Here is a 14,782-nt window from a genome sequence, read left to right on the forward strand (position 1 = left end):
AACTGAACTACTACTACTGATCACCACTTAGCTAGCCTAAACTCACACAGTTTACTACTCTAATTACTTTGAAAAACTCAAAAGAGGGAAGTTCCATGAATGTAACCTTAATTTATTTTCTAGAGCACAAACATACAAACTTCAAAATTTGGGATGCTTAGTGAGGATGCTCCTTTTTCCATCTTGTGTTGTGATGCTTTTAAATAGACCAAAAAATGGACCATCATCATGAAAGCATATTGTGCAATTTTTTTTTTATCACAATTCACCAAACACTCCTATATTTATGAGTTACAACAACTCTTGTAGTAAACCTCCAACAACAGTCATATGGTGAAGCAATAATGTGCAAGACAAATAAATATTCAATTAAGAAATTTATAGGATGAACCTAGTGTTTTCTATTGTTGTTCAAAGTTATGTGGAAACCTTTGGCATATGTGCCTTCAAAAGTGCAATGATGTACTTAGCACTGAATTTCTCTCTTGCTATTCTCTAAAGCACATGTATCTATCTGCCTATGTGTCATGGTCGTGACTCTCACTATTTATTTCTTTAAACGATGTAAGTGGGCAACCAAAAAAAGACCATTAGCTCAGAAGAGCAGTGCTTGGAAAATGTCAAGGCATATATCTGAAACACAAATTGTCATCCCACTAAGCATAGATGAACCTATTCTATATATGCAATTGTATTTTTGGGCCAAGAGTATGTATAAATTTTTAACCATCAATGTTTCAGATCATACTAGAATGAACCTATCATCCCATTAAGCATAGATGAACATGTTATGTATAGTCAAAGCTAGTCCTAAAATGCGTCATTAATCTATGCAGTCCATAATTTGTACTCATTACAACTAGACCATGCTGAAATAGAGATATTTGGTTCAACAATTGAGAATGCTACCATAGAGTTTCCATGGTATGCATACCATGTCATAAAGTGTCACAAGCTTTGGAACTGCTTCGAAAGGTTGATAACAAAGGCTAATACCTAGCAACTACATTTGCTAAAAAGTACCCAAGGCTTTCTAGCAAGGCCATACTACATATGTGCAAAAATAGTAGCTACCCAACTCCTCCACCAAAAAAGAAAGTGTGATTGCTTTTTTTTTTTCTTTATTGCTATTGAACCCGATTTGGTAAAAATTTTGACCAAATTGGGCAAAAAATAAAAAGCAACAAGAATTCATAGCCAATATGGCCTTTGGTTGAAAATTTAGGTCAAAAATTAAGGGGAAATGTACTAGTGCTGGTGGTTTTTCCCAAATTAGGTTTCCATGTAAAATTTTTGTGTCAAATTGTTATTGAATTTGTTATGTTTCATGTTTACATTTTTGCAAAGTTGTTTTGACCTAAGGCAATAACCTACAAAGTGTAAGTATTGTACGATCTAATGGATGCATGCATAATAATGTTTTATGGATATGGGTCTACTAAGTATTGAAAAGTTTTATTTGTATATCTAGACCTTGGATAATTGATTCACCCCACCTCTTAGTTATTCTAAAGAATTCCAACAATACAAATTTTGTTTAAATTAATTAAATAGATGGTGTTATTGTTTTATAAGAATACAAATTTAGAGAAAGTATTTATTTAATTCTTAATAAAATAAGTAATCTTAAATTTACTATTTAAAGTCTTGAGAATATTATTAAAATTTGTTTTCTTTAAATGTTATCATTGCATTTATATATTTTTATTTTATTCACTCAAGAATATTACTATTCTTAATTAATAAAAAGGAAAATTTGTAAAAATCATTTTAATTAATTAATTTTTATATTTATTTTTAGGGTCTTGTTTTGCTAAAGAAAAATTAAATTAAAGGGGAAATAATTTTTTAATATTCTAATTTATTAAAAATATTTATACATATATGTTTTACCTAAAAAATACAATTTTTAGATTTTACATAATAGATAATTAGTAATAATCATTTTACTCATTAAAAATAGATAAAGAAATATAATTAGTAATAATTATTTTACTCATTAGGAAAGAACCTACAATACAATGGTAAATTGTGAGTGTCTTATTTGAGAGGTCTTGGGTTTGAATCTACTTGAGCACTCAAAAAATAATAATAACTTAATCATAACACATAATAATTAATCATGGCTTTGACCTCTTACCAATAAAAATAATAATAATTATTTTACTCATTAAAAAATAGATAAGAAGATTTTTTCAAATAAAATTTAAAATATATAATGTTGGACATCGTTTTCTTAATGTCACATTTTTACGAGTTTCTAAAGGTTGTTTTGCAGCTTTTAGAATAGTTTCAAGTTGTGAGAATTTTTTTTTGAGTAATAAGTATAAGGGCCAATACAAGGGCCAACCCACATTAAAAGCCTATCAACTAACTAGAATTTAAGTTTTTCCTATTATTGAATCAATTAAATTTTTCCTTTTATTTAACTAACTGGAGATACCTTTAATCTTGGTTCACTAGTTGGGATTTAGGTCATTGTTATTGATGGATTTGGACAATCACTTTTAAAATTATTGTAATATTTTCTATTTTTGTTACAAAGGAGTAGTTGAATCAAGGATATATGCCTTATTGCATGGTTTAGATGTGATGTATTTTGTTCTACCTCCTACTGCAAGGACATCTATTAGAAATAGTTTAACAAATTTTGTTTAGAAAGAAATTTTAATTTTCACTTTTATAAATTACATAATAATCTTAATTTTGTTTCAAAAAGAGGTAGATTAGTCATTTGTTTTGCATCTCGAGTAACATCTTGAAGAGATAAAATTATAATTCACTTTTTACTTTGAAAAAAATGTATAAAAGATAAAATTTGTCATTAAAATTTTGTTTTATAGAGAGTTGATACTTGAGAAAATTTTATTTTGAAATTGGATTTTTATTTACAAAATATTAGAGGTTTTGGCTGATCTATCCAAATTTGTTAGTAAAGCTCACCCTACTTATCATGGGAACCAGATTACATTCTTAGGTTTCCTGGAATGAAAATTTATATTAATAGCTAATAGTTCAAGGTTGATGTGCCCAATCTTGAGATGATATTTTTTTTCATGGAATCCGTTTTGTTCAATAGCATTAGCCTCAAAATATCAATAACTCAATAATGTATTCTGCCAACTTTTGTAATAGAAGTATATAAAATACTAATAAAATCTGGAAGGCTCTACAGGTCAACATTATTGCTCATTTATTAATATTGATATCATATTATTACCACCAAAATACTCCAATGGCTTTAATTTTAAATAAATTTTTGAAATATTTAAAAAAAAATAAAAATAAAATGTTTGACACCATAAAAAATGCAACAAATTATAAAATAATATTTACAAAAAAGTGTTAAATAAAGGAATAATTTGTTATATAAAATTTTCATTATGGACCCATGAAGTTGTTTTTATTTTAGATTAATAGAATATAAAATAATAAATTTATTATAATCTCCTATGGGATAGTTTTCTATGCAAGTATTTTAAATATCATTCTTTGATTAAATGTTAAAATAATCTTTTAGGTAGATGTTATTTAAAAAAGGCTAAAGATTTTTAAAAATAAGAGTAAGGATCATATATTTCTATTTAATTACTATTATTATTTTTGATATATTTGATAATAGGATTTTTTTTCCTAGATAATTTTTTGAGATGGTAATAAATTCAATATAAATTAAATACTATTTCTTATTCTATTTAAAATAAGTTAAAATAATTATTTTATTTTAATTGAAATTTAATTAAAATTTAATAATAATTTAAAATAAATAATGGTCAAAATTTTTAATAGTTTCTATGGATAAATATAGAGAGGGATTTAAAAATATTTTCTTTCATGGATGAACACATTTTTTATTTAATATTTTTTGTCAAAACAATGTGCTAATTATTGTTTTTATCATCAACAATGGGATGTCATCAGCAAGGGACACCAATGGGCATGACATGCACACAAAGTCCAAGACCACTAGTGGGTTTGTAAAAAATGCAAGTAACATTTTTTGAGTAAGGGAGGGGACATGCATCTTGACGTATACACTGACAACAAAATAAATACATAGTTATCCTTATTATTTTTTGGTTTTTCTATATTAAAAATAAACTAACCCAAAGAAAAATTATTTTCAATCAATAAGAAACAAGAGATTATGTTTCAAAAAATTATTTTAAAAATAATCTCATTAAAACCACAGAATATTAGAATTTGTTTATCATGTCAATTAGTTCAATGCTTCAAAGAAAAAAGTTCTTTGCCTATAGCAGGGACTAATAATTAAAGAACATACATGTAAGGTTGTTCTAAAGTGATCTACAAGTATGAGTTTTAGTCTATCAACAATTTTTTCATGCTCATACTATAAAGGAATATTTCAATTCTTTCAAACATTATAATCATAATTACTATAGAAGACATAAGGAAATAACCTTTGACACAAAAGGTAACTTGTGAGACTTTCATGTAGGAGGTCTTGGGTTTGACTCTACTCATGTTTAACATTGAATAATAATTATTTATAACAAATAATATAGGTAATCTAGGCTTTATCCCATTACCTATCACTTTTTTAAAAAAATTTGTAATAAACATGCTACTGTGGAAGGATCAAGTCATACACAAGAAATAAGAAAAGAAAAGTCCATCAATTAGTGGGAATGAAGTATGAAAAATGGGGATAGAAGACATCCTTCAACCCATGAAACAAATATAAGGATGATAAAAATTCTTAATAAATCTTATCATTTCCAAATTTCCAACCATAATTTTAGAGACTTGCAAAATGGTGATAGCAATTGCCATTTTGCAAGACATGTCTTCCCCTCTCTATAACACAACACAAACCAATAAAAAAGTGCTGGTCTTTGTGCAAAGTACTAGCCTCCAAGTAGAGCATAGACATGAAAAATGTATCCACATTGAAGTAACATGTAATCCTATAATAGGAAGTATTTCTTATACTAATTATCTCAAAATTATATTTTAATTTATAATATTTTTTTAATCACTAGTATTGTAATCTTTTACATAGATACATTTTCTCACAAAAATAATGAGTGTAGGAAAAAGGTTGCAAGTGATTTGACAAAATCCTAAAGAAAAGTAAGGTTTCATTTATTTTATATTATTATATCTAATTGAGTTATTTTTGTCTTGAGAGTTTTACTTAATGATTAGCAAAAAGGAGCATGAAGGGATTTGAGGGATGGATGGAACAAAGACATTACAAAGGAAAATATAAAAAAGAACTTTATTACAAAAACATTTGACTATTAGATATTAAGGCTTTTAAGTTTTCAAATTATTCTTAGAAACAAAGGTTAATGGTTTGAAGCATTCCCTTATGTTCATAAAAGGGAAATCTTTAGCAAAATTAATATACAATCATACAATTATTTTCTAATACATATTTGATGTTGTCTTCAAACTAAATGCCCAAAAATATGAAATTATATTCTTGAGTTTAATATAAAATAAAATTTATTTTCTTTCAAAGGTGTGATACTAGATTACATTTTCTAATTAGTTCCTTATGATATCCATTTCACAAAAATAGATGTAAAATGTGTAGTCTTATGGAATAGTATTTTGAATTGGTTACACTTTGATTGGTTGGAAAAATCAATTCTATCTTGTTGGGATTTTTCAAAAAAGTTAAAATCAATAAGACTAATTATATAACATTAATTCAAATTACCCGAACATACAAAATCCATTTTATTGATAGCTTAGGACTATCTCATAAGGTTATATGTATAATAAAATAGATACAATATCATTATCTTAGAAGAGAAAATATTGGTCTATTATTAATCTTTAGAATTTGGTTAGCATTTTCATTTATCTAAGAACTCATTCACTTATAAGAAATACATTACTTTAAAACATTCTACAAAATTCAATTATTTAGTTGTTGTGATGTTTGCAATATGATCCTTGTCAAGAGATCACTTGCTATGAGTAGTGATTCATAGATGAATCCATCTTTCATGAGAATAAATGGAACACTTAGCTCTCATTGGATCTAGGTGATGTTTATAGAGGCGAAGCATTGAGAATTCCTGGGAGGTCACCTATTCCAGTACTACTCCAGCTTGAGCGCGCTTAACTATGATGTTTCCTTCATGGTTAAACCCACTCTACTTGTAACCCCATTTGCAAGTTATTATTATCTTCTATAAAAAGCCTCTAACCAACAAGTTAAGGTTGGGGTATAGGCCCACTCTCCTAGGTCTCATAGAGCCTAAAGTCTAGGGGAGGAAGATCATAATTGATTACTCTCATCCATTGGTCAAGTCAATTAGAAAATCCCATAATTGAGTAGACAAGCTCATAGGATTTCCAATTTGTTCATTTGGGCACCAACATAGTGCACTCTCACTCTTCATCATGTCTATAAATTATTTTATTGATACTAGAATTATCCTAGACCAAGGAACCCTTCTCAATCAAAGTATCATTTACCACATCAATAGGAACATCAACATACATCTCATACCCAGATACTCAAAGCTTGAGAGATAGGAGAAATGAGGAACACATAAATTTGGAGGTTCAATTTATACTTCCTAATATAGGAAGATTCCCCCCACCCCAACTAAAAGGGATTCAAAAGGTTTACATTATCTTTAGATTTATTAGAAGTAGAAAATTTTGTTTTACTTTTCCTCTTGTCATACAACTAGGGTCTAAAAAATCAGGGAGAAAACCATTTGAAGTGATGTAGTTTGAATCATCATCACCAATGGGAATAATTTTCTTATGGATACAGGAGGTATTCGAAGGGAAATTTTTATTATAAAAATGAAATGCCTCCTCCTCATTAGAAGAAATATCCTCCTAGTTAGAAGATGAATCCCCATAATGAACCTTAAGATTCTTCTTATGTACATGCATTTTTTGGAGGTTTTTTTCTCAATATACAAAGCTCTAACATGTTTCATTGTGAGTAAAATTAGACCCTCTTGGAAGACCAAATGGGTAGAGGTATTTATTGTAAGGTTAAAGATAATTATACAAAGAAGAAAATAAGTAAAAGGGAATCAATATGCATTTATTATGCTTCAAGTGGTTTAGGATCACAAAATGGGAATTAAAAATTCTGAAAAACTTTCCATATAGGATTACATACTACAATTTAACCTCAACCATGTCTGACCATGGATCTTTGAGTGATGTTCTATTGTATCCATGTCAATATTCCTCTTAACCTTATCCCTTTCTCTAGGTGGGAAGAAAATTTCCATTGCTTCATTTACACATTTCATGTTTGTAAAAATTTCTTTCATCCACTAACATATTGGAAACCTTAGAAATTAATTCCTGATTAATTTATAGTTCTAAACCATAAACCTTCAAAATTCCCTCATTCCACCCTTCAACAAAATCTTCTATCACCTAGAATTTTCTCCATGCAACATTTTTATATAACCATCACAACATCCAATAGAAACATCACTACAAACTAAATAAATATTTAACCATTTATCATAAATAATGAGATCAAATATATTTCTATCATCCCCCATGCTACTAGTAAAATGCGAATAGCCTAAAAATAGAGAAGCAAGGCACCTGATGCTCAAAACTAAGATAAAAGAAACCAAGATAAGTAGACACATTTTAATAAAGAGAAGCTACATTAAAATTTCACTTTTCATGTTTGAAACATCATTTCTAGGATGAAATTCAAATCACCAGTTACCATACTCATTTCAAAGAAGAATTTAAACCTTAATGAGGACATTGTCATTATTTATGTTCATAGTTAATCCCTAGATTTTCTAATTTTTCTTCCACATGATTACCCTCTCGATATACAAGAGAAAACCTATAATCATTGAAAATGTTAAGCATATGGATGTTGTCTTCATGTTTAAATGTTTAATCCTCGAACTAGGGGAAACTTTAGCAATTAGACAATTAGTAATGTTTAGAGAATCACTCTCTAGCAAAAATTTTACAAAGCCCCTATACTTAGCCATTTTTTACCCAATATAGGATGCATACCCCTTGATAATGTGGTGCATAAAGTTAACTATTTCTAATCAAACATGAGTTCATACCTTGTAAATTGATAATGACTCAACAAGTAATTTCTCTTATTTACCAATGCCATTTTTTTAATGGTTTCTCAAACTAATACCATGTTTAATGAACTTTATCCTTCTCTTCTTCATACCATATGGACATATTATTCAATGCTTCAATAAGTTAAACCTTCCCTCAAACATAGAAGATTCCTCAAGCAATTTTCAGGACCTCCCCTCTTCTCCACAATGCATAATAGAGTAATCACCTATAGAAAATAAACACAACATCTCTATCAAATTTATTCAATACTTGTACAGTCACATAGTTCAATGTCACAACACATCAACTTATTCCAACATTTGGCATAGGTCCAATATCACCATGGTATTTGATACCATATGAAAGTGAAAATACTTTAGAATCCATTGAATAATATGGTACTGGTATATAAAACAATAAAACACTACTATTGAAATAAGTGATTACTTAGCAAACTAACCTCCACCTAAAATATTAGCCAGTAAAATAGTATAATTTCTAATAGTACTATGAAGGGTAAGATAATGCCATCAAATATTAATAACTATAGGATTATAAAGAATATATTTAACTATGTATGATAAATTAGATTATATTGATATGTCTGAAAATACTTTAAACTACACATCTTCAAAATACCTAAAATGAGTGTATGGAGTTATTTTAATGATTGGATTAATCTATGTGTAAGGTACTCAATACTAGCGTTAAAAACTATTTATATTACTTGACTAGTAGACAACTAATTGTGAAATATTTATATTTAAGAAATAACTTAAAAAGTTTTCTCAAATATCTAATCTACTTTAAAATAATTTTATGATGAATATTTTATCTTGCACTATTGATTTAACTTATTTTTTTAATATTTGATAGTCATTTCAAGTTGTAGGAAATATGCAAGGACATTGATAAAGCATTATCTTAAAGATGGAAACCAAAAGCAAATGATTATAATATCACAAAAAGAAGAATTAAATTATTTAAGTTCTATGTTGTATCTAAAGGCTGTTTACCTATAAATAAATAAATAAAAAATGTAAAATATTTATAAAATTTTTGAAGAAAATTATACTTAAAGAAAATAAATCAATAATCTAAATTAAAATAATAATAAGAAAAATGTAATATTTTCATGCTAACTTTTTTTAATATAACCAAATATTCTTATAAGGAATAAACTAGATTGTAGTAATAATTGATTTTTATTATATAAACAAAAGAACAAATCATGATCTTATAGACAAGAGAAAGAACAAAAGCATTGTAGCAATGATAATTACCAATATCTTTCATAATTTCTTGTAAACAAATATCTACATTATTATTTATAAAAATAATATTGCATATTTTTAAAAACACATATAAAATGACACTTATAAAATTTAGATAAAATTAAACATGAAATACTAAAGTCACACATATTCTCTTTCATTTAAAATATTTATATTGATCTTATCTATCCATATACACCAAAATATAGCATAACTGCTGTGCTGGCACACAATGTACTGATTTACTGATATCAAACCTTGGACTTAAAATAGCAAGCACACTTATTGGGCTCTGAGAGCATATTTTCCCAAAGCACCATGCTATGGCGCAAACACGCTTATTGGGCTTCTCACACTGTATTTCCCACATTTCCACGTTAAGGTGGCCGAATACACTGTGTCAGGAGATATGCCTGCACCCTGAACTGTAACATTAAATGATAACTTCTGGTTTAATGAAGAGAATGATAGTGTGTCTGGTTCCACTGTCACATTGAGGTATTCGGGTGCACTTACAATGGCCTTGTATTCACTCTCTGCAACTCCTACATTGGTGACAGTTCTTGGAAATACAGCTTCGAAGTTTCTTCTTGCAGTGACGAACACCATGATTGAAGGGTAGTTTAGTTCTCTTGCTCCATTTTTAACTTTCTCTATACCATTGCAACTACTGAAGTCTCCTGTCACCATACGCAAAGTTGTATCATTGTATGCCTCGTCTTTACAAAGAATATTGATGTAGTCATTTACATCTATATCATAAACAAGCCCTGGATCGACTGCCTTTATCGGATTGATCTGCCCCGCCCCATATGCAAATTCTGCATCCTCATTCCCTGGCAAACTTGGGTCCAATTCAAATGCTGCAATATCATATATATCACAAGTTAAACTGTCGAGGAGGATTTTGTTTTGAAAACAGAACACTAAGTATTGGGTTTATTGTTTTGTAGGAAGATATTAAAAGGAATGAATACCTGTGGTCATGAGAGCTGATTTTATGGCGGCAGGAGACCAATCTGGATGATAAGACTTGACAAACCCTCCAGCTCCTGCAGCATGAGGGGCTGACATGGATGTTCCTGATATTATATTAAAGTTGGGAAACCTTGTGTCTTCTGGATAGTCAGTAATAGGTGAAGTTTTGGCCCAAGATGCGAGGATGTTCACACCTGGTGCAGTGATGTCTGGCTGATAACACATAGCGGTCATTGTGTTATGTTATTTATCATGCAACGAATGTGGCTCATAACTAGCATGGTTATATTTGGTTATATTTAATAAGTGAATGTTTATAAATAAAAAGTTAAATTATAAGAAATTTAAAATATATATAAAAGTTTGAGGAGATATAAGCAAATTATGGGAGACAAAAAGAGATTTCAAGTGATTAGGTGAGGAGGGCTACTTTTAAACATCACACCTTATGAGAAAATTTAAGCTTAGAAAATATAAGTCAATTTTGTTTATTTAATGATTTCAGTTTAGAAATCAAGTCTTAGTGTGTGATGATTAAGCCATTCCTTGATTAAGTGATAAGGGTTGCCTCAGACAAGGAATGATAAGGTGGGTCAAGACAAAAGTAATAAAGAACTCATGAAATGATAAAGTATCTAATAAAAAGATACTAAAACTACTTCATGAAACACATCTTTACAAGTGTACTTGATAAAATATTAAAGAACTTTCATTCCCTAAAATATTCAAACAATGACATTATACATATTTTAGATACATTAATATAATATGAGGAACATTCATTATAAAACATAACAGCTATCTATAACAACAGAAAAGTTCTCATTTCAGATCTATTCTTAGATAACATTATCTGATTACGTGAACAATTAAGTTTCAACCATTTTAACTGTACGCAACATGAATTTCTTTATAAACAATATAGAGGAATATTAGAAGAATATTATTGAGAGAAAGTGAATACCTTGAGAATATCCTGTGTGATTGGATTGTAACCTCGTGATGAGAATGTAGCTACAATTGGTGCAACTTCTTTTGCATTAGCCGTTTTCTGAATTCTTGCAACTGGAGAGCTGATGAATTGCAAATATAATAAATAAAATGTTAAAAAGTCTTCCATGACTCTGAACGTGTTTATTTTCATTCTCATTAAATGCAACTTCAGTGCATTTTACCTTGATGACCTTACGTAAGAGAAGATTGTATTTGCCTGTTTGCTACTTATAGCTGATGCAGGGTTTATAAATGGGGAAGCCCCATCATTATCGCTTTCATCAAGAATTATAATGGTACCCGCACCACCAGCCTTAAAAACTGTATAATCCGGAGGATAAGTACTTGTATTGCAAAGGACGATCTTTCCTTTCACTTTTTCTTGATCAAGAGAGTTTTCTACACAATAACTGAAAAAATGGTAGAAACATAAATTAAATAATTTGTATTATATACATCATATACTCTCGGAATTTTACTATTGCTTAATCTTTTGTTTGTTACCTAGAATTAACTGAAGTAAAGCCTCCAGAAACATTAGCAACATCCCCTCCATATACCAAAGGATACCATGGTTGCTCCATCGTGTATGTATTTATAGCAATGCCCTGTAAAGAGTTATTCAACTTAAGACTAGCAATTAAATTTAATAACACAGCAACCCCCTAGAGTTATTCAAATATAACCAATTCTTTCATGACAAACAAAGTTAAAGAGCTTGATTAGAAATGATCTTTTAATTTTTTATTAAGTTATGAGATCATAGATTCAATCTTCATAGAAAACTTTATTGTAAGAGAATTTCACAAATTTACCATTATTGAAATATTGTTTCCAAGAAGAATTTGAGTGTTGGGCTTATGATCAATGGTACTTGCAGCCAAAGTTAGAGACCAAGGAGAATAGTTTGCAACAGTTTCTGTATAAGGTCCATCATTTCCAGCGGAATTAGACACTAGAATTCCCCTCTTTGTTGCATGAAATGCTCCAATGGCAATACTATCTTCAAAGTAGTGGTAAGCTGCATCAAATCCAAGTGATACAGAAATAATGTCGACACCATCATAGATAGCATCATCAAAGGCTGCAAGAATATCTGCATCATCACAAAAACGGCCCCAACAAGTCTTGTACATAGCAACCCTTGCACCAGGGACTCCACCTCGACTTTCCCCTAGAGAAAGACCATAAAGACTTGCGTTTTTTATCAAATTTCCAGCAGCTGTAGAGGAGGTATGTGTTCCATGGCCATTTCCATCTCTTGGAGACAGGTATTCCCCTGGTGGTAGTGGATCAGTAGAACTTCGGTAATACTTGGCTCCTATAAGTTTTCTGCAAATACAATTATACGCTTGGTAATCAGTGAGGTCACAAATAAGAGACCTCATCATTTAACTAAAATTGAAGCTCAAACTTCTAGATACATTGGATCAATGAGTTCACAAATTCCTACAATCACAAATTTGAATCTTGATACCAACAACAATACTAGTAATCAACCAACACACTATAAAAAAATTCCAAACAACAATAAATATTTCAAATATTTCTTTACTCCACCAATACACTATAAAAAAATTCCAAACAACAATAAATATTTCAAATATTTCTTTACTCCAGTTGTAACCATTTTTTTTCCTTGGCACATGCTAATATATAATTTATCTTAAAGAGTTTATCTCACAAATACACAGTAACAACATAATGCAATACATCAATAATAATAACGAGTCTAACCTATTGCAACCATTAAAATCTGATGTTTTTGTACAGCTACCCTTCCATTTGGAGGGTACAGGACCTAATCCCCCGTCTTTAAAACTATTTGATTCTGGCCATATTCCTACAAAACAAAAGAAACGTGAAAATTAATGACTAACATCATTATGACATTTAATGAATTTGATTAAGAAGAACAATATACTGGTTTGAAGTGTAATCTCATGACAAATTTACCAGAGTCCAGAAGACCAATAATGATATTGCTCTGATAATCCAAATTATTTGTTTGAGCAGATACAGGTAAGCCGATGAAATCCCACGATCTAGTAGTCATCAGTCGTAACTTCTTGCTCTCAAACACCAAAACCACACCATTCATATCTATACTTCAACGAGAAATAAGTCTATGTAAACATTCCATAAAGAATATGAATCAATATATCTTTTCCTTTCAATACAACTATATAAAGAATATAAATCTATATCTTTTTCTTTCAAAAAATCTATATAAACAGTCTATTGAGAATATGAATGACTGTTTTCTTTCAATAAATCTACATAGACAGCCCATAAAAAATATAAATCTATAAATCTTTTCTTTCAAAAAATCTATAGTAAAAGTCCACAAAGAACATAAATCTATACCTTTTCTTTCAGTAAATCTATAATAAAAGCCCATAAAGAATATGAATCTACATCTTCTTCTTTCAGTAAATCTATATAAACACTCCATAAAGAATACAAATCTATATCTCATTCTTTCAGTATATTTGTTGAAATTAGTTTACCTGATAGTTGTTGGGCATGTGATGGAGAAAGCATAGCTGCAAACCCACGAAAGCTCTTCCCATAAGTAACCCTCAAAGATTTCTTAGCTTCATCGGAGCTGTCATCATTTCATATGATGCACTATCAATACAAAAATCATTCCAAACTAGTAATTGTTAGTTAGATTTGTTAATTAGACATAAAAGTTAACGTAAACCAACCTTCCATGCACAGATTTCAGCATTCCAAGGTACTCAGAAGAAGCTGCTTCGAGGGAAAATCCGCCACCTTTTGAGGCAGTAGAGCCCATGTAAACAACATAAAGCTAATTTGACACAATAAAAAATGTTCAGTCAGTAAACATTATAGAAATAATAGTAAACAATATTTCTCAAACTTGATGGTTTTGTTTTAAGAGTAAAACAATGCCTTTTTATCATCATCCGCAGACCCTGGTCTGCAGAGAAAGATCATCACAAAACAGAGAAAATAGTTTATCACCGGAGCTGCCATTGCAACACTGATCTTATGAAACTATCAAGTAGTATGTGTTAATTTATAGATGGCGTTTATGCTTTTGCCACTCTCTTTAGTCTGTGATAACGATTTAAAAGTTCAACAAACCTCATCGGCAACAAATGCATGAAAACATTAAGGGGAAAAACATTCTGTCAATTCTGTTGGATCGGCATAGAAATACCTGAATTAGGATAGAATGGTATGTCAGATTCATGACGGTTTTAGAGATTTACATCGTTTTTGATTCTAATCGTGGTGGTCTTGTTAGTGTTAGAAAACTTCAAATTATCTTCATTTGTATTGATTAGGGAGATACAGCATGGAATTTTATAATTGAAATTGAGAAACTAAATTCAATAGTTAATACTAGGGGCCTAAAGCGCGTTGTTTCTGCAATCAGTTTTAATATTTTATAAACCCTTTATAACAAATTCATTAGTGAATATCCTGCAATCATAGCT

General features: G+C 29.5%; 1 protein-coding gene across 1 annotated transcript; it reads right to left on the reverse strand.

Moving 5' to 3' along the window:
- Window positions 1–9,662: 9,662 nt before the first annotated feature.
- On the reverse strand, window positions 9,663–14,112 carry LOC149538171 (subtilisin-like protease SBT4.14). Its single transcript, XM_089802424.1, has 10 exons — window positions 14,024–14,112; window positions 13,823–13,920; window positions 13,269–13,415; window positions 13,050–13,155; window positions 12,128–12,644; window positions 11,817–11,920; window positions 11,495–11,722; window positions 11,284–11,392; window positions 10,319–10,532; window positions 9,663–10,204 (listed from the first exon to the last, which is right to left on the reverse strand). Exons 1-10 carry the CDS (start codon window positions 14,110–14,112, stop codon window positions 9,663–9,665), a joined length of 2,154 nt encoding a protein of 717 aa, XP_089658550.1.
- Between the last annotated feature and the right edge of the window lie 670 nt (window positions 14,113–14,782).

Source organism: Cupressus sempervirens, chromosome 9 (assembly GCF_028749045.1).
Source record: "Cupressus sempervirens isolate cs-2001-9-10 chromosome 9, ASM2874904v1, whole genome shotgun sequence".
Classification (NCBI taxonomy): Eukaryota; Viridiplantae; Streptophyta; class Pinopsida; order Cupressales; family Cupressaceae; genus Cupressus; species Cupressus sempervirens.